The 21,863-nt window shown below is 34.4% G+C and overlaps 1 protein-coding gene across 1 annotated transcript in view; it reads left to right on the forward strand.

The window, feature by feature from the left end:
* LOC111516365 (phospholipase A1 member A) overlaps window positions 1-8,482 on the forward strand; it is a 75,644-nt gene extending 67,162 nt beyond the window's left edge. The window contains exon 7 of the mRNA XM_074169964.1: window positions 1,788-8,482. Coding sequence (XP_074026065.1) covers window positions 1,788-1,902 — 115 coding nt within the window. The 3' untranslated portion in view covers window positions 1,903-8,482. The remainder of the gene's footprint in view (window positions 1-1,787) is intronic.
* Window positions 8,483-21,863: the final 13,381 nt, after the last annotated feature.

Here is a 21,863-nt window from a genome sequence, read left to right on the forward strand (position 1 = left end):
AAATATCGTCTTGCTCTGGTGGTCGAGAAGGACTACATCGGGCTTATTAGCTTGTATGAACCTGAGGGTGGGGAAAGAATAGTTCCAATAAATTTGGCACTTCTAGTTCACCACAACGGATTCAATATCCCCCGGAGCGTAGGGCAACACCGGTGTCTCGTCAATACCGTAAGAGTGCCGTAGATGGTAATATAGCCGCGTTATGTCGATGGATATAAGCCGAGACTGCATATGCTGGACATGCTGATAGCAAGTGCATTAGGGTCCCGGGCGCCTCGCGGCAGGCCCTGCACCTTGTGTCAGGAACCTCTATACCCATCACGCAACTACGGTAGACTAAGGTGTTGAAGACACCATCCTGGCAAGCCATGATGAACCCCTCAGTTTCCGACTTCAGCCCACTCGACCTGAGGAAAGCAAAAGTTAGGCACTTTGATAAGCCAAGGTCTCCAATTTTATTGAAGAAGACTCCATGCATTGGCTTATCCTTGTGTTTCCGCAGAAGTGAGGTTACCTCTGCGGCTTTTATATGAGCTTTTTGATGAACGGGTTCAACTCGGTGACAGAGTTGTGTCACCTTGTTCAGTGTCGAAAACTATACCGGGCTGCTCGGGCAGCTGCCCTGAAGAGAAATGCTCTAATTCCTGCTCTCTCATGATCACAGGCCATGCAGATCCGAACTCCTGACGACTTTACAGGCTGTATCCAGTACCATTGTGTCATGTAGAAGTACAACCGTGGAACAGACGATTTTGGATGCAAACTTCTATAGAGATGCATCATTTTTCGGGTCTTTACGTCGAGTCCACTTCACTATTCCAAACGAGTAGAGTAAGATTGGAACGGCAAGCATATTTGTTGCAGCAACTTTGTTTCTGTATTATTATTATTATTATTATTAGGTAGATCAGCGAGAAATGCTTTTTGTAAAATAGAGGTAGGCTGATGATTGATTATTAAAATATGACATGAAATTTGTGTCATATCATATTTCATCATATGAAATTATTACATAAGTCTATATGAAGGATATGAATTATTCAAAAACTATTTTCAAACTGAAACTGTAGAAGTTATGAAGAAATTTTAACTTTTGACTACCACAAAAAGTATTTAATAGATTGCCACATCTCACATGTATATGATTATAATTTTAAAACTCTGAAAATAAGAAATATCAAAGAGTAAATCATATGATCAAAAATCGCTTCGTATAATTATTTATGTCCAATGGCCAAAGATTTAAATTCCTGAAGTCAAGTAAAGAAAATAGTATTCTTGTTTACATAGACAAAAACTATAATTCATTGTGTAATTAATTGAATTGTACAAAATTATTGAAATTATAATTTTTGATCACGTACTTTTGAAAAGCTTGAATTAATATATAAATTGGCAAAACATTCTTTGTAATATTATTCAATTATTACCAAAACTGCATATTATATATTTATATTATATTATATAGGTATAGATGAACCCGAACTCAAACTGTCTACAAAATGTTACCGATAATATAGAAGAAAACTGAAAATGTCAATTTATCGTCTAGAAATATCAATGGGAGTTTTTTAGTTTGACGGTTTGTTTTTGTACCTTTAAGAAGGTTGTAATAATTTTTTAATATGAAAACTTCATAACACCAGAACACTTTCTGTTATTAATTTCTTTAAAAACCGCAATGCAGGGGTAATTATTATGTGTATGCAAAAGAGTTGTAAATACATCACTGAAACAATTCACGACAGTTATTTTTCAATGATTTCAATTTTGTATACATTTTTCAGAGCAAGAGGAGTATACTACGTTAAAACAAAACCGAATCCACCATATTCTCTGGGACCACCTGATCACCTACGAAGGAAGGCATTACAGTATTTGAATAAAATCAGAAAAAACTGAGGATAGTTATTCCGAAAAAGAATGTTTCATTCCGTTTGATGTAGATAATCTTGCCAGTGGATTTCTTGAAGAAATCTAGAACATCGAAGCGTAAAACGAGAATGTCCAAATTCGAGATAAAAGTGAAACGGACTTCATCACGATTGAATGGCAATAATCTCCGATACAAAATTCAAATCTCAACCTCATTTTTTTCACAAACCTGCATGTTTTTTATTCTAGAACCCAAAATGTCCTGAATAATTCTGCATATAGGGGGAATGAGCACATAAGTCAAAAATGGCCACTTTTCACAAGGGGGTAAACATGATTTATTCAAAAATAGAACAACATACTATCAATACCCTTTGATGAATTGAAAATTTTTGCATTTAACACCCAGAATACAGTTTTGGAATAAAATACACAATAGAATGTATTGATATTTGAGTGACTTATTGCATCTGCCACGAGAAACAGTTATATAATATTGACTACGTGATCTGCCACACAGTAAAAACAAAAACGCCTTCTACTTAGATTAAATTAACCAGAAAAAAGTAAGTCAAGTGATAAGAACTAAAATAATCAAATTCTCAAACTGAAATAACAGTTTTTCAATGGAGCTTGGATTTTGTTTAGGGGGCTAAACTTGAAACAGTGAAACTTTTGGTAATTTCCAATAAGTTTTATAAACACATGCAGATATTACAGAAAATACGAATATAAAAACCAAGGTATTAATATTAATAATTCGAAATAATTTAATAAACAAGTGAATTTTTTGAATTTTGCGCGTTTACTGAGCTGAGAATTAACAAGGTCTTACATTTCAATTCTTTTTCAACTATAACGTAGTGTTTCTCTATAAGAAGTGATGAAAGTTTCATATAATAATTTGCTAAAAATCTATATGAGTTTTGCCATACCTAGTATTTGAATAGACTCACTTCTAATTTCTCCAAAGTTTTGAGATTAGTGTCATCTGAAATAGATTACAAAAAATTTTCAACAGGTCTCAAAACCCATATGGATTTTTGCTGAAAACGTATGTGATGATTGTGCTTATGTGTATGAATAGTATAATGTGATTTTTCTAACTTTAATGTCGAAGTCGAATGCTTCATGTTCAAAACTAGTGTTCACATTGAAATGAACACCATTGACTTTTCTATTCGATGCTTTTTATTTCAGAAAGAATTTCAAAAGTTGAGAAACCCTCAACTGTTGAAGGTTGTGTCATTAAAATAACATAAAGCACTTGTAGTTGCTTTTTTTGAGTCAAAATTTCATTAAAAAAATAGAGATGATTTATTCAATTGCAGTCTGTGTAAATATTCATTTTCGGATGTATAAAACGGAAATTCAATTTATAATGAGTTATACAGTGTGACACACTTAAGGTGAAGACACCAATGTATTTTGGTAATTTTTGCAAGCAGCTATTTGATTTGTGGTACAGGCATAGAATTCATGAGACGCACTTTTCGCAATACTTAGTCCGAGTGACAGCTTTAAAACCAGCCTACTGCCATCCTACGAAAATGGCAAATTCTTGCTATTTGAAAAAGTTGCTTCGAAGTCAATTTTGATCCTACATACCGAATTTCAACGCAAAATTCGAATTTCGATATTTTTTTAAATTCTCATATTCAAGTCCAAGTCCAAATCAAACCTTTGCTTTCAAAAATGGTTAAAGAACACACTGTAAAAATCGAGAGACAATCATATTTTAAAGGAATTCTAACAGTTTCAATTATAATTTTTTTTTTAAATAATTCAATATTATCCATGATAATAATTGTCACAATAAATTTCATTTGAGGGGCGTTTAATAAACGGTATCTTCATCACTTGAACTGATACATCGAACTATTCTACAATGTTTTTTATATAACAGTATATAATTACAAAACATTATTAGATAAATGATTAATTCTGGTAAAACAGGTAAATTTTGTAAAAACAGATATTCCTAGAAGAACAGGTAACTATTTAATTATTGACAAGTTTGATAATGGTGAGTAAATAACTTTTTGTTAATTATTTAAAAAAAGTATGTGCATTAATTGATTTCTGAAGATTCCAGCAGGTTTAATTTTTGTCCTTCATTTTCTAAGTATATGTAATATGTCGTAGTCCACGTAGAAATCGTGGTTGTTATCTGAAATTTGGCGAATATAGATGGAATTCTTTAGCTCAAAACTTATTTTATGTTCGGAGAGTCCCTTTTTGAAACTCTTCAAGTAATTCCTATATGAACTTTTGTGCAGAATTCACAGGAGTTTGTCGACTCCTGAGTAGTTATCTTTGTACTTTTTTGACTTGTTCTGATGATTTGTTTATCTGATGATTTTCCTGTATATGTGAGTATTTTAAAGGTGTTACTGTAATTTTGAATGTGGGGGTTTACTTGGTTAATGGCCCACATCCTGAAGTTTATATAGAAAGGAAAGGAAATTTCAAAACGAGAAACTCGGATTAAATGTGCTAAAATCTCTCTGAACAACCAACAAGAACTTTAACTTCCCATCCAGTATGCTGGATGGGAAAGTAATTAAGTGAATAGGGGTGCCAACAACAAGAAGTTATTCACTCATCTATCAAACTTGTTTTCATAAAATGTCAATAATCAATATATCTATAAATAACCTGTTTTCCTAGAAGTAATATTGTATTGTAATTGTTTTTTCATAATCTAATTCTTGAGAGAATTATTTATTATTCATTTATCTAATTGAATATTGGCTTTGCAACAAACTCGAAGAGCCTCGTTCATCTGTATATTCGTGAATTGGGTCTTTTGTCGATCCCATAGATGGCGTTTTCCACAATTCAGTGTACTTTAACAGGGGATGATAATACTTAGTAGATATTTGTCTTCTTCATTCCTGAAGATGTGAATATACCAAGCCTCGACTTCGATATTTTAGCTCATTCATTAGTTAAGAGGTTATGTAATTTTTCACTTACCGTTGTTATGGAATAAGCATTACATTTTCTAGTCAATATGGAACTGCATTTGAATGTGTGTGTAAAGCGGATATAATTCTTTCTTAAAAAGTCTCTTACATATTATTTTCGATACTGAACAATACCACGTGTAATAACATAACTACTATAAGCCAACATAGCGATGCAGATGAGTTTTTTCTCGAATCTTCTCTGCAAGAGAGTAATGAGGGATATGTCAGATGATATGAACTGTGAGAGAAATCGATGACTAACTTGCAGTTTCTGTGGAAGAATATAATTTATATTCATATAATATTGTTATATGTTTCATACAAGATTTTATTTTTGAATTGCGATGTAAAATATTTCTCCAATAAGGTGTGAAATTATCGTTTTTACAAATTCTTCATAGTATCAATGACGTCTTCATATCTAGTATAGAAGACGCTGCAGAAATGCCTTACATTCTATCGTTCTACTATTCTTGAGTGACTTCAATAAATATAGAGGAGAGAAACAAATGATTCCACTTGAAATATGTAAGGTTTCACTTATAGTAATGGACAAATTAATTTTTTAAATCAGATATAAAAAGTGAAAGTTTTCGAAACTGGTTACAAGATACCTGAAAATGTCATAGTATATTCCAAAATAATTAAAAAAAAAATTCTAATTTTGACATATAATATTATGCTTATATTGAGAGGGTTATATTTTTAGGAGTGACTAATTCATATAAACATTGAATTACACGAAAGAAAAATTCTTTCGATACTTTTATATGAACACTGAATTATTTAAAAAATTATTTTCAGGAGGGCTTTTCCTTCCAGTTTGTGCCTGAATGTTACTTCTTTGCATAATCTACACATCTACGTATAGAGTTACTTCTTTAAAAATTGATTGCTTCCTTCCTTTCTTTGGAAAATTCCTTTTTTTTTATCAACATGGAGTGGTGGAAAGCCAAAAACTCTCTTTCCCAAAAATATTATGATAGTTTTCAAAATTGTTGTAGATGTCAAAACGCCTACCTTTTTGTTAACAGTCAAGAAAAATTTCATGTTTTGTCAAAATTAGTTACAAATAGTTCATTTCGTTACCATTCACCAAAAAATAAATCCACATATCTTTTAGTAGAATCATATATTGGTCATATTTCATATATTCATGCAGTCATTGTTCACTGTGGTTCTGGCGTTGAATCTGGTCATTATTACGCAGTGGTCAAAGACGATACGGACTGGTTTAAGTTTGACGATAGTCGTGTCACTGAATATTCTGGCAATGTGAATTTATTGGAGCCTCTAGAGACACCTTACATTTTATTCTATGAAAGAGAGGACATTGGCAGATCAAGATCTTCAGATGATGTGGTGCTCCAGGTTTTTTCGGGTTTTCCTGCAGTTGAAAAAGGAAATGCGCCACTGGGATTAATCAAGTTGCCCCGGAGAGCCAACTAATTTTTGTTGTTGTTGTTTTATAATTTCATAATTTGTATTACTTTCAATGAAACTGAATTTATATTCCTTGAAGTCAATTAAGAATGAGTGCATTTATATTTTGATTGTGGATTTTGTTATTTTCAAAGTTTTTTATATTTCTCGGGTATATTACTTTTATTACGATGACGAAAAATTGGCAAGTTATATGATGAATATATCTACTTGATGAGTACAATAGTAGAAGATCTAAAAATTGTACCTATAAATTTTCATTTTTTAACGGAAACTTTGTTTAGCAATGACATGAGAGCAAACAGAACGAGTTGTTTTTTTATTGCTCATTGATTGTTATTACTCAAAAAAATAACGAAGATTGAGTTTAAGAAATAAGATAATTTTTCTGAGAAAATTTTCAGATCGAGTGGTATTCGCAAATATTATTTCCTGTGAAATATTCTCAGCTTAATGCATCGATATAAGAACAAAATATCAATTAAATCATCTTAAAGAACAAGTCGTTCAGGCCAGTCTCAACACTCTCAACACCCTACACAGTAGGTTAATGGACTGAAACCTATCAGAAAACAACTACTTTCCTGGCTAATACCACGAAGTGCGTTGGATTATATCCGACAGGTGTCAGTGCAGAATTCTTCACTGAAGTTATTCCTGCATATGCTGTTGGCGATACAACTGCCGCAATAAATTTTCAATTATTGGAACACACTTGCAGACCGGTTTCGGGCTGTTTGACCACTCGTCAGTGCAAGGTAGTGTATATCATCAACATAAAGTCGATGATTTCCGATAATTGAAAATCGAATTCGTCAGAGTATCATTCCTCGAACTTAGCTGAAGCATACAACAAACAACAGGTTTGTTGTCACCCCATCTGCCTGTGAACGAGGTAACCAACTGTATATCCGAAATTTGTCCAATTTCTCGTATAAGGAAAGAAATCTTTCACGTATAGTCAGTGGGCATACTTGAAGACTGGCTATAAATCAAATCATCTAAAAGAACAATTCGTTCAGGCCAGTCTTAACACCCTACACAGTAGGTTAATGGACTGACACCTATCAGAAAACAACTACTCCCTTGGCTAGTACCACGAAGGGCGTTGGATTATATCCGACATATATCAATTCTCAAATGAAATAAATTCCATTGATTGAGTAACGAAAAATTTCAGACTTACCTACTCAACGCGACATTATCAATACGTCGCGTATTCTTTTCGATTTCATTGAAATTCAAAATAACGTTTTCATTCGAATTAAAAAAAGTTTCGTCATACGAATGAGTTTTGATTATGATTTTGAGAATCATATATAAATTTTTGATATTGAAAGATTGTTGTTTTATTTTCGCGAGGTTATGTGAATTAGTAAAGTGTGAAAATTAGTTTTTCATTTCGGTATCTTGTATCTGTTCATTTTATTGGTGAATTTTGTTTGACTGAGTTATCTCAGTAGAGATAAGGTCTAGTCACTTTAATCATAATATCAAATTGAACCTGTAAATTTTTATAGAATCATTTATGCAATGTTTCAATATTTAATCGCAATCATATTTGAATATTTGATTCCATTGGTTCAATTTGATTAGGATAGTGACAGTCATTGAACTTGTGAGAATGATGCATAACTAACTAGTTCCTGAGAGTCACTTATGATTCACGAATAATGACACCAAGATGTTAATTTCATGGTCAGTTTTATCGCTGTTGGGAAAACGCGTTTTATCGCTGTAAAATACTGTTTCGATGGCTTAGCCACTAAACTTCTATCAAAATCTTGTATGAAACCCATTGGTAAATTTCATTTGTTTCACACTACATTGCTGAATCCCTCAAAATGAATTTTTTTCTATATGATTATATAAGTAGCTATTTTTTCTATGACTTCATTTCTCTTTGTAGATACTAAAAAATACAATATGTTATTCTATTTATAAACATGTAACTATATGTAGAATTTATTGTATTTTGAACGTTCAAAGGTTATATTATTATTTTTTCATTAGTTTGGGTAGCTCGGTATGTTTGGTGAGTACCTGTTGATTTCTTAATTAAGTTCTTGTTTGAATGGTAACAGGCAATTTATTCGGAGAAAGTAGATTGTGGTATAATTTATATTAAAAGGTGGCTTATTTATGTAATTTATTAACTGCAAACTTTCTCAATAAATTATTTTTATAATTATCATTTTTCGTTTAGTAACTTGCAAACCTAACCAATTCCTTCAAGTCTCATTCTTTCTTTCTTCACGAAAGTATTTAATTCTGAAAAATTTCAAGTAGTTTATAACTGAATCGTCGTGATCGAAATACCTCTTAGACCCTGCAAAATATAATTTGAGAGGAGGTTGGAATTTTTTATTACCGATTAATAATTTATACTGTTTATAAAAATTGTGAAGCTCATTGTGGTAATTTCAATATTCAGAGTTACTATTGTTAAAGTGGATGTGGTAACTTTTCTGTTACCCATAAAAACATATAATTATCGGCTTACAGTAAAGGCTATAAATGGTGGAACTCGAAACTACAAGGTATAGGTTATTAATCACAAGCATTTTAGCCTTCCATGTAATGAAAAACGAGAGCTCAAGAAAGACATAACACCAGCTAGCGCCGTTTCTAACCACTATAAATAGTTTCAGTGATGCTTGGTAAAAATAAACGATACTTCCAAAGACGGCCCGTCGCAAAACCATCCGAACGATATTCGTCATCTAACTTTCTCTGCAGTTGTTTTTGGGCTCTGATTTTCGATTAATAGCCCTGCAATGAAAGCAATCTAATATTGTTTTTCATAAATCCAGTATGAAGTAGGATTTTTGTGTAATAAATCTAAACTATCATGAAAAGAGTAAAAACTACTGTTAGAGAATTTCTTACCATTTATGTCCCTTAATATTGTTTTTTCTGTGACGGGAAAAAAGTTTGACATTTTATCTCTGATGACAGGTAACAAAATGTCACTTTTCATTAAATTACTTTTTTCACCGGAGACCGGTGAAAAAAGTAATATATATATATATATATATATATATATATATATATATATATATATATATATATATATACATATATATATATATATATATATATATATATATATATATATATATATATATATATATATATATATATACAGAACTAAAGGTAGAAATTACATTTTTCAATATTAAATCGTCGTTTTTCCCATCACAGAAAAAAATTGTGTATTATATACGGGAAAAAATTAGATTTTGGCTCTCGGTTTTTTGTCGTCGGGAGACAACACAACTTCGAGCTAAAATCTAATACTTTTTTCCCTTGTATAATAAATAACTATTCTAAGACTGATGGTTTCAAAAAGAATCGCATTTTCCAAAAATTTAAAACAACACGTGTCTTAAGACTGTATCGAGGAGAGATTCATATGTATAAAAAAATAATATTTCGAAATGAAATTTTGAAAAATTCATCTCTCTCAACTCACCTACACAGTAGGTTCTGGTGAATTCCTACCGGAAAACAACTACTTCCTCGGCTGATACCACGCTGAATATTGAATTATATCCGACAGACATGTATACAAGATACCTCACAGAGATTAGTCTTGCAGACATTTCTCGTTTATCCAGCAGCACGACCATGCTGAAATCAATCGAGTTAATCACCTACAGACCGGTTTCCAGGTGATACCTCTCATCAGTGCCGGAAAGATCCGTCTCAAACAGCAGTGTGCCTGAACAAAGCCCTAAGTGGCGAAGAAACATCCCATGTACCAATACTCTTGACAGAATTCGAAACAAGTCTGAAGACTGTATCGAGGAAATACATACGTATAAGAAAATAAATATTTCGCATTTATCTGAATCATTTTGTATTTTGGACTAAAGTATTTTATCTGGCCCTTTAGATTACTTAACAATTCTTGTAAAATCGTATTCTGCAAGTGACTCAAAAAGTTTCCTTGGGAACTTGGATCATTGCTACTTGCCTTTTCTATATGGCCACGGAAGGCTAAATTACACGTGTAAAGCGTTAAAGTAACATTGAGGAGTCTAGAGGGTACTTGGCGCTAAAAAGATGTTTTTTTCTTGATCATGAACTCTTGCTCTTCATCTAGTGTTCTATATAACCGGCATTGTTGATTGTGAATTTTCGATGTCTCGTGTCTTCCTATGGCGTCTATAATGTTTCAAGTCGCCATAGCCTTCCATCCAATCATTTTGCATTTTTTGAGATGCCCGATTTGAGAATAACAAACATTGTTCAGTATACGCCTTCTGAAGTATTGAGGGATAGGGTAACCATGAAGGTTCATGTTGGAAACAATATATCTAGTAATGTTTTTCTTGGAAAGATATTATCACTGTCTGAATCAGTTGGTTCTTTGAGTTTCCCTTATCAGTAATATATGTCAAATATGCAATATTGTTCACACTGAAATATTATTCACTTTGATTTTTACTAGTACCTTGTTGTGATTGTCCTGGATATACACTGACATTGGGTGCTGCATCTGCCATTTTGTTACATTTAGTAAAGTAAAATTCTCCAATACCACTTCAATAGCAGTGTTCCTCTTTGTGGATGATTTCAGCTTGAGCCCAGTTGATGTTATGGTGATGAGTCCAAACATGCTCACACAGAACAGTATGTGAACCAGAACTCCAACCACCAAAAATCGTCTAAGAGAGGAATCATCAAGACTCTACTAGACCGTGCTTTCGTGCTCTGTAATACAAAGGAAGGTCTCGAAAAGGAACTAGGCATTATCAAAAATAACCTTCAACGGAATGTTTACTCCAGAGTGATGGTAGAACAGGCTTTAGCTAGAAGACAGCAAGAGCTCCACAAGGAAGTGAAGCCACCACAACCAGTACTTGTACTTCTCTACATCAGAGAATTATCGGAAAGGATAAGAAGGATTGGGTCCAAGTATAACATCAGGACCTGCTTCAGATCTGGGAACAATATCCGTAGCAGCCTCACGAAAACCAGGCCACCAAACGCGGACTGCGATTCCAAGAATTGCATTTACTGGGTACCCTGCCAGTGCGGAGAATCATATTTCGGTGAAACTAAGAGGTCATTGAAAGTTCGCATTGCTGAGCACAAGAAAAACACACAGCGAGGAGAATAGCAGAGCATGTTTGGACTCATCAACGTAACATCAAGTGGGCTCAAGCTGATATCATCCACAAAGAGGAACACTGGTTTAGGAGAAAATTCAAAGAAGCCGCGTATATGTTGTCCAACAACGCATTTAATCAAGCTAGCGTAGAGATTCGTAACATATTATGGTAACCTCTAATTAAGAGAAAAACAACCAACTCCCGCCAAACAGTCATCTCCCGCTAAAACCAATGGAGCGGAGAGAGGGGATAGGTGAAAGCACTTGAATGACCTATAAATAGTCAGATCTCGGACTAATAAGTCCAGTTATCACCCGAAGACGATTGTGGATACTAACAATCGAACGTCGTGACGTAACTTGGTTTGGAATCTTTCAATTTTAATTTTTCATATTTTATTAATAATATTTTTTAATTTTCAGCTTGTATTATTATTTCAATTCTTTTATTTTTTTGGTTGTTGCTTAAATGTTATTTCTTTGTGATTTCAGTTTTTTCTTTAATAAAATTGTTATTTTTCGGTTAATCTTTTTAATTTTTTTACAGATTCTTTCAGAGATTTCAAATCAATTTATATTATATTAGACAATGGAAGTCCAAACTGATGAAATACACCACGTAACATTGTCAACCACCTTCAAACAAATGTATATTTTTTACTAAATTTTGTTAAAAATGTTAGGGCACATTTATGCTCGGGCCGGAGGCCCGGGGGTACGTGTCATTTTGCTAGTTTTGCCACTCTACAGTTACGCCACTGTCTCTATCTATATCTGTAGAGTAGGGAGAGTAAGTGTAGGCACACAGCACATCCTCCCAAGGAGTTGTCCTCCTAGGTCATCGTCCATCCTGTCCTCTCCAGGAAGGTGGAAAGGTATCTGGGAGGCATCTCCTTTATATCGGCAGGTATAGGCCAAGACTCGCCGAACAAACACTCTCTCATTGACGATAACTTCGGACATTCGCATAGGACATGCCTGACAGCAGGTACCACTGGGTCCAAAAATCTTAGTCCAGCTGCTTTCTTGGCCAAAGAGTCGGCAATTCGATTACCTTCACTTCTGTTGTGACCTTTAACCCACCTCAGGATAATGTCATTATCTACCAAGGCTTTGGCTAAATCTTGGTGGCACTGTAGTACTAGCCCTGAGGTAACACGTTGTCTGTTCAAGGCTAATAATAGGGTTTGTCTGCCATCAGTGCAGATTGTTATGTTTTTGTCAGAAATTCCTTTCTTGGCTATTTTTTTAGTAGTTGTTTACAGCTGATTCTCGGCCTCCCCCCATTTTACAGCTGATTCTCGGCCTCCCCCCAGTTTACAGCTGATTCTCGGCCTCCCCCCACCACTATGACGTCACGTGGGGTGGATGACCTAGACCGACTCATGTGACCCTGAGAAATATGTCTGGTGCATGCCACCTTGAAAAATATGTATGGTGCATATGACTTTGAAAAATATGTCTGGTGCATAGGTGGTATGTGTACATCACAGATTACAGCCGGTTCTGGGCCTCCCCCACCACTATGACGTATTAATTGCTTTTTTTTTGTTGTTATTCAGTAACATCAAGGCGATGTGACCTTGAAGGGTCTGGTGCATGGATCGTTCAGAATTTTTTTCATATGAGATTTTGTGTGTGTGTGTGTGTGACATAGTGACGTAATTACATTTGATTGGTGTGTGTGTGAGAATGCACGGTACAGGGTTTCATCATGTGCTTGTCTATGTACAAACATACGTCTGCATACTTCGAAGATCCTTCAAGTAATAAATGTTCCATCGATGTGAGCCCGCCAAGTTAGTGGTGGTGTGACGTCACAGCATCAACCGTTCAACGGTAAGAGAGCGAGATGTTCACTCCACGACGTGCGGCTGAGTAATGCGTATTCATCGGTGTGCCCTCACCGGTGTGCAGTGAAAGCTGTGACGTAACGCATCGCTCTAGCCTCGCTATCGATGGTGACACGCAGACGGCCGAGGACTGTGCTAACGTCTGCCCTCTCCGAGAGCGCGACGATCACTGCCTGTTGTTGGTATCGACATTCAGTTGGAAGGTGGGCTTGGCTGTGACGTCAGGCATCTCTAGTGGGTAGCGAAGTAGGGTGAACTGAAGAGAGTTAAATAACGTGCATTTGTATAGATAATATTGTAGAATCTCGTGAAGTAATAATCTGAAAATTATCAACTTGAGCTGTGCCAAGGTATGGTTAGGGCGAATTGGATACATATAACAATTGACAGAAATTCTCTCTATTATAGCAAAATTTGATCTCACATTTTCGCTTTGAAACCTCATTGAACTATTGAGGCCCGCGTCGGACTGCAAAGTTAAAGGTTATAAAATAATTGGAGATAAGTAATGAGAGGAGTTCATTGCATGTATTCAAATGATTCAACATGAAACAAACCAATGAAGCACAAGTGATAAGAAATGAGAGTTCAGAGAGTGGATTCTTGTTGCTTGTAACTATCCAATGGAATTTAAGATCTGAATCTTGTGCAATGTTATATTTATGATGACAAATGAAAGAACAGTTATTATTTAGGTCTATTTTATGTTTCTTCGATTGACGACTTGTTTATTTTGTGGAAATTCATGTTCACTGAGGATACACTACAAAAACACACTTTTGTCTATTTTCCACTATATTACATTTAAATGTAACCAGTTAGTTTTGAAAATGGTATAATAGCCGAAACCGGTCAACAATAAAGAAATATAGTGGAAAATTGACAAAAGTGTGTTTTTGTAGTGTATCCTCTATTTTATGTACGGAAAACACTGAAGAGAGTGAAATTGAATTACAGAATACATATTCGGAAGAGAAATAAATATAGTAGGATTTGGAAAAATCTTGAGGGTTAGAATTTGAAAATTGTCGAAAGAGACAACTGCTTTGATGAGCCGATTTTCTATAGTTTGTGCCTGTATTTCTTGGTCCCGTATGACAAAAACTTGTCGATTTTGATATTGCACGTAGCTTCTGCATTCCGTTTCGACCTTCACAGCATATGACATCAGCGTAACTATAACTGAAAAGTAGGCCGTGCCATCACTTTGATCGAAAATAAATTCATTCACCTGTCATTGCCAGATTTACCCGGCAAGTTTGATTTGACTTTGAAATAAATGCAAGGTTATTATCTGCCCCAAAACAGATGCGTAGACTCAAAACATAACATTTTACAGGAGAACAGACTGACATTTCCCACGCATATGCATGTCTAACATGAACTAGGTACCGCATACTTGATGATGATTCAAAATGCTACACTATATTTTTTCTTGAAATATGATTACATTACAATTTGAACCAACATAGTAGATAATATTGACGTAACTTCAACTGAAACGTGGGTACCGCCTCACTTTGGTCTCTTTTTTTCCACACATTGGCAAATCTGATGGTGAAGTTTGGTTTAACCTTGAAACTAAATACTAGGATTTTTTCGAGGGTCGAGTTTTCATGTATGCCGATGACATAACATTGTGACGTCCCCAGATCTGAATGAAATTGAAAATGAAACGAAACTAGTAATCAATGAATTCGAATGTTGGTGTAGAAACAATCATTTAATAAATAATGGAAATAAAACAACATTTATCCAGTTCTCAAGTAAGTATCAGCGCCCTTTCCAAATAAATCTAAGTTTCGAAACTGAATTGTCTTTCAATAATCCCATCGAATACTTGTGCACTTCTCTGAAAAACGTATTTTGCCTTCCTAACAATGAAATTAAATTTTTTGAGACATAATCTCTTGGATATATACTATGGTTTAGTGTATTCTAAGCTTAATATAAATATTACCATTTGGGGACACTCATAAGAAATAAATAGAATCTTTATAAGGCAAAAATGCTTCATTAGAATAATTTTTGAACTCAAATACAGAGAATATTGTAAGAAAACATTCCAAGACACAAATTTTTTTCACATTACCATGCATTTATCGTTACAAAATATTAAGCTACGTTCATGTACATTCCCATTTGCTAACAAGAAATGAGGAAATTCACTGTCATTAAACGAGACGGAGAAACGATTTCCATCAGGAAAAAATTAACCATAATGAAAGAAATTTTCTCATATTCAAAAAAAAGTCAAAGACTTTTTGGTAACAAGTTGTTTTTACTTCCTGATAGAGTATGAAAATAATATTTTTGTGTAACATGTGCTGTTATTGATATAAGTGCTATGAGATAAAATATCTTTTGTAAAATGTGACGTGTCATATATACATTCATGTATCAAAAATGATGACTAAAATTTGACTTTGACTTCTCCGTCAATGTCATGCTAGACGGAGATTTGTAGGCATGTAGTGTCAACACTTGACATTTTACAGGAGAACAGACTGATATTTCTCACACATATGCATGCCTACATGAACTTCCGCATGCTTAAAAATGATGTAATAATTTAAAATGTCACACTACGTTTTTCTTTTCGAAACATGATTGATTACAAATCTGAAGCCATACAGTAAATGATTATGATATGATTTCCACTGAAAAGCAGGTTTGTTCTCACTTTGGTCTGTTTTTCCCCCACCATGTCAAGATCTGACAGAGCAGTTTAATTCACTGTCTTTAAACGAGACGGAGACACGATTTCCATCAGGAAAAAATAAACCATAATGAAAGAAATGTTCTCATATTCAAGAAAAAAGTCAAAGACTTTTTAGTGACAAGTTGTTTTTACTTCCTGATAGAGTATGAAAATAATATTTTTGTGTAACATGTGCTGTTATTGATATAAGTGCTATGAGATAAAATATCTTTTGTAAAATGTGACGTGTCATATATACATTCATGTATCAAAAATGATGACTAAAATTTGACTTTGACTTCTCCGTCAATGTCATGCTAGACGGAGATTTGTAGACATGTAGTGTCAACACTTGACATTTTTCAGGAGAACAGACTGATATTTCTCACATATATGCATGCCCTACATGAACTTCCGCATACTTAAAAATGATGTAATAATTTGAAATGTCATACTACGTTTTTCTTTTCGAAACATGACTGATTACAAATCTGAAGCCATACAGTAAATGATTATGATATGATTTCCACTGAAAAGCAGGTTTGTTCTTACTTTGGTCGGTTTCTCCCCCACCATGTCAAGATCTGACAGAGCAGTTTAATTTACTGTCATTAAACGAGACGGAGACACGATTTCCATCAGGAAAAAATAAACCATAATGAAAGAAATTTTCTCATATTCAAGAAAAAAGTCAGAGACTTTTTGGTAACAAGTTGTTTTTATTTCCAGATAGAGTATGTAAATAATATTTTTGTGTAACATGTGCTGTTATTGATATAAGTGCTATAAGATAAAATATCTTTTGTAAAATGTGACGTGTCATATATACATTCATGTATCAAAAATGATGACTAAAATTTGACTTTGACTTCTCCGTCAATGTCATGCTAGACGGAGATTTGTAGACATGTAGTGTCAACACTTGACATTTTACAGGAGAACAGACTGATATTTCTCACATATATGCATGCCCTACATGAACTTCCGCATGCTTAAAAATGATGTAATAATTTAAAATGTCACACTACGTTTTTCTTTTCGAAACATGATTGATTACAAATCTGAAGCCATACAGTAGATGATTTTGATATGATTTCCACTGAAAAACAGGTTTATTCTCACTTTGGTCTGTTTCTCCCCCACCATGTCAAGATCTGACAGAGCAGTTTGGTTTGAGCTTGAAACTGAACGCCCAGGTTATGCTAGACGGAGATTTGCGGGGTTTCTAAAAGAGATGCGTAGGGTCATGCCATTTTGCAATAGAATAGATTGATATTTCTCACACATGCATATGCTCGCCTAACAAGAACTTTCACGTATTGCACTACAATCTAATCATTTGAAATTCAACACTATATTGCAGTATCTGACGGTGGAGTGTGGTTTGACTGTGAAAATGAATACAAAGTTCATTCTTAACGAAAATCATGCTAAACGGGGTTTGGAAGTTCTTCAAAACAATGTATACAGTCACAACACACCATTTTGCAGCGAAAAAGACATATTTTTCCCACCTAAATATATTCTCGACATGAACTTTTACATGTCGCATTACACATGTTTCAATTTGAAATGTATTACTATCTTCTTCTTAAAACCCAATATTATCCAAGATTCAAGCCAATATACCATATGACGTAAGCGTGTATTCAACTGAAAAGAAGGTATTTCCACACTTCAACCTGACAACTGATTCCTCCCCTCCACCATTTCATGATCTGACCTTGAAGTTGAGTTTGATCTTCAACTTGACTACGTGGTCATTTTCTGTCGATGTCCTGCTATACTGGTTTGTGAGTCCCCAAATATTACATAATGCACACATTTTTCGTACATACACACGCATGCTTCACACCATGCATGCTTATGTTTATGTTGTAGTATATTTCTCGAGAGAATTTATATGGTTGAAGCTGCGATGATTCTGCAACCGTGTTAGGAATCACACGTTAAAAGGTAAGACCTCGTTATTCCTTAGCTCGCAACTTCTCAACTTCTGAGAGTTGTCGTTCGTATGGGGGCGACAGCTGATTAACGGAAAAACAGACTTTAAACAGAAACAGAACATTTACTTGCTGCATGATAAAGATACAGTAATGCAACGTGTCGCTATCGAATTGGGTACTGTAATAGCGTGATCAACATTTTTGTCAACATTTTTACTGTTGTTCCTGTGAATATAGTGTTTCAGACTAACATATCATCATAGAAATTCAGTTTTCTGATATACTATGATTGAGACATGTGTCTCAATAGCAGATTTTATTCATATTCATATTTGGTCACATTACTTCTAACGCAAAGTTTTCCCCGCTAGGTAGTGCTGTTTCTAATTTACTGTTCGAGGAATATTTTCTAGCTCTCCATTTCGGTCAATCAGTTATTGTTGAACCTGCTTCTGCAATTTTGAAAAATGTTTGCTGATTTGATGAAATATATCGCATCTATCTTGAGCCTCATAATAGATGAATACAAGGAGAAAACGGTGAAGGATAGACTTGAAGAGTGTTATAAGGCTTCTAAACGAATAAAAAAGATCTGAAAAATACTACTACTATGGGTGGGAAACAAAATCTACTAGCATTCTTAATCAGATGAATTTTTAGATGAAGAAAGGAGCAGGCCTGATTAGCCGGAAAGAGACATCCTCTAATCGAGTACATCGGCTTTTAATTCGCGTACTAAAGTGATTAGTAATCCCAAGCATAAGAACCCTACCTCATTTTTGATCGACTATAAGACCCTTTTTGTGAGTATAATTCAAAATGCATTGGAAAATGATGCATTTTTAAAGATTAATATGGTGGAGAATTTGAGGTTGTCAAAGGCGATCGAATCTTCAACGAATATAAGTATTTCTCAATATCTAACGCATCCATTCATAGTAACACTGATATGAATATGTGGTTTGAGAATCATGTTATGGTGTCAATCATGATAAAGTTGGAAGAGTTCCAGGAACGTGACAGAGGTTAGACGTTGAAAGCAGTAGTGAATTTGGGGGTTACCGTAAACAAATTTGTGCCGCAGAGAGGTTCATCATACATTGAACTGCCTTCTCGAATCAAACGAAAAATCATGATAATGCCTGCTTCGCTTGGGCCATTGTTTCGGCGTTGTATCCAGTTCCCCATGGACAACATTCAGATCACATTTTATCTTATCCTGACTATTCAAAAGTTCTGAAGTTGTGAGGTATTCACTTTCCGATGAAAATTATTCAGATAAATAGTTTCGAAGAGCAGAATGATCTCTCAGTCAATGTTTACACGTTGAAACTTTTTAAATCCAAGTATACTGTTATACCGCTAAGATTGAGCATAGCAAAAAATAAAAGCAAACATCTGAATCTACTCATGATTCAAGACATGTATTACGATGAAAGATGTAAGGATTCAATAAATGTCTATGATGTTACCTCACCAACCAGAAAACACTTTGTTTGAATAAAAGATCTATCTAGTTTGGTGAGTAATCAACTCGACAACCATAATAGAAACAAATGTTTTTGCCATAGGTGTTTTCACTGTTTTTCCACGCAAGCAATGTTAGATAAACACCTTGAAGACTGCTCGAAGACACATTTTGTTATAGAAAATATTGCATTGGATCTCAATGGAAGTGTCGCCGTTAGGCCGATAACAAAGGAAAAGTATATCTCCTTCATTAAAAATATTTCTGGTAGCAAGAGCCACCTCAGATTTTTTAACTCATTCAGATTCATGAGTTTTTCGCTGGATACGTTAGTATCATATCTATCAGATTTCCAAATCTCATATCACAGTTCTCCAACCGCTCGAATGATGAAGAGTAGATTTTGACAAAAAAGGGTGTAATGCGGTATGACTATATCGATTCTTTCAAAAAATTCAATGAAGATTGTTTACTCCCTATCGAAACCTTTTTCAACATATTGGAGGAAAAACCGTGTCCTAGGAGATCTTACTTACGTGCCAAGCTGATATGGGCTACTTTTAATATAAACACATCGGGAAAATATACGAATCTGTATTTGAAAACGGATGTTATGCTTCTGGCTATGTCTTCGAGCAGTTCCGCTCAAGTTGTCATAAAACTTACGGTTTGGATCCTGCCCATTATTTCATTCTGCCTGGCTATACATGGAATGCTATGTTATTCAAAACGAAACAGCAACTTGAACTTTTCACCGATGTAGATCAGTTGATGTTTTTCGAAAAGGGAACAAGAGGTGGACTGAGTCAAGTTTGCTCCAAGCGAAGAGTCACAGCTAATAACAAATACATGGGTGATATCTTATGATAAAGCCAAAGCTGACTCATTCCTAATGTATTTCGATGTTAATAATCAATATGGTTGAGCAATGTCTCAATATCTACCATACGGCTGGTTTGAGTAGATGGACACCAACATTGATATCACAACTGTACCTGATGATGCCTCGGAAGGTTATATACTAGAAGTTGATATGGAGTATCCAAACAACCTTTACGATATGCATAAGGATTTACCGTTTTGCCCCGATCATGTGGATCCTAAGACAAAAAAATCTCGAATCGAAAGTACATCGGATGTGAAACAATTTAAATTGATGGCTACTCTACAGTCGAAGAAATAGTATGTGAATCATTACAGAAATCTCAAGCAGGCCTTAGAAAATGGTCTCATTTTGAACAAGATTCATCGTGTTCTAAAGTTCAAGCAGTCCACATGGTTGAAGCCTACAAAGGCTTGAACACACGTTTGCGAACTACTGCCTTGAATGATATTGAAAAGAACCTATTCAAACCAATGCCGTATTTGATATGTACTGCTATCTTCAAAACTCAATTTATTTCCCATATATATAAATATTTGTTTCAGGGAAAACTATGGAAAATCTGAGAAAGCACTCTGATGTTCGCCTTGTAACGAGTTGGGATGGGCGATATGGTGCCGAAGCCAGAATCTCCAATCCTCGGTTCAAGAGTTTGACTGTCTTCGATGAAAACTTGACTGCCATTGAATTGGGAAAATCCAAAATATTCTTCAACAAACCTATATATGTTGGAATGGTAGTACTGGATTTGGCAAAGTTGACCACATATAATTTCCATTATGAATACATGGCTCCTAGGTATAGAGAAATTTTTTGCGCAGGACAGTTTGATTTATGAAATTATAAATTATGATCCATATGAGATGATAAAAAAATGATTGTCATCAGTATTTCGATACTAGCGATTATCAATCAGATATCATTTATAATATTCCCCGAGAGAATAAGAAAGTGATTGGATTGATGAAGGATGAGAACAACAGAAAGCTTATGCTTGACTTTATTGGACTCAGTTCTAAATTATACTCAACTAAAACTGCAACGTCAGAAGATCAAATCACTGATCTGAAAAAAAGATTGAAACAAATTGTGGCCAATTTCGGAGTATCCAAGAAAGCGAAGGGCGTTAAATATAATGTTGTCAAAAAAAATCGCTTTCGAAGATTACGTGGCCTGTTTGGAAAATTATACCGAAAAAGCAATCACAAAAAAAAATTAATAAAATCCTATAAGCCTAGGGTGTATTCAACAGAATAAACGAAGATTGCTCTGAATCCTAACGATGATAAACGCTATCTAATTCCTGAAACCTACCATACTCTTCCATGGGAATATTACTCAATTCAAAATCTATGAATATTGATTAATAACAATATCAACTACAAATTATTCTCGTCTCACATGAACGGTTCTATGTACGAGTGAAAATCACATATCACATTGAAAGTTTTTGTTAACATATTATCTTGTTGCTGATATACAGGTGTATTTTTGTGAGTCAAAGCAGAACTACTGGAAAAATGAACCCTAATGTCATTTATTTCGAATTGAACTACACACCTATTTTCTTTCGAGAGAGGTTTATATAGGGCTATTGGCATAA

This window comes from Leptinotarsa decemlineata, unplaced genomic scaffold (genome assembly GCF_025532065.1).
Source record: "Leptinotarsa decemlineata unplaced genomic scaffold, Ldec_3_MD MMD2_P_RNA_scaffold_6, whole genome shotgun sequence".
In the NCBI taxonomy this organism is placed as follows: Eukaryota; Metazoa; Arthropoda; class Insecta; order Coleoptera; family Chrysomelidae; genus Leptinotarsa; species Leptinotarsa decemlineata.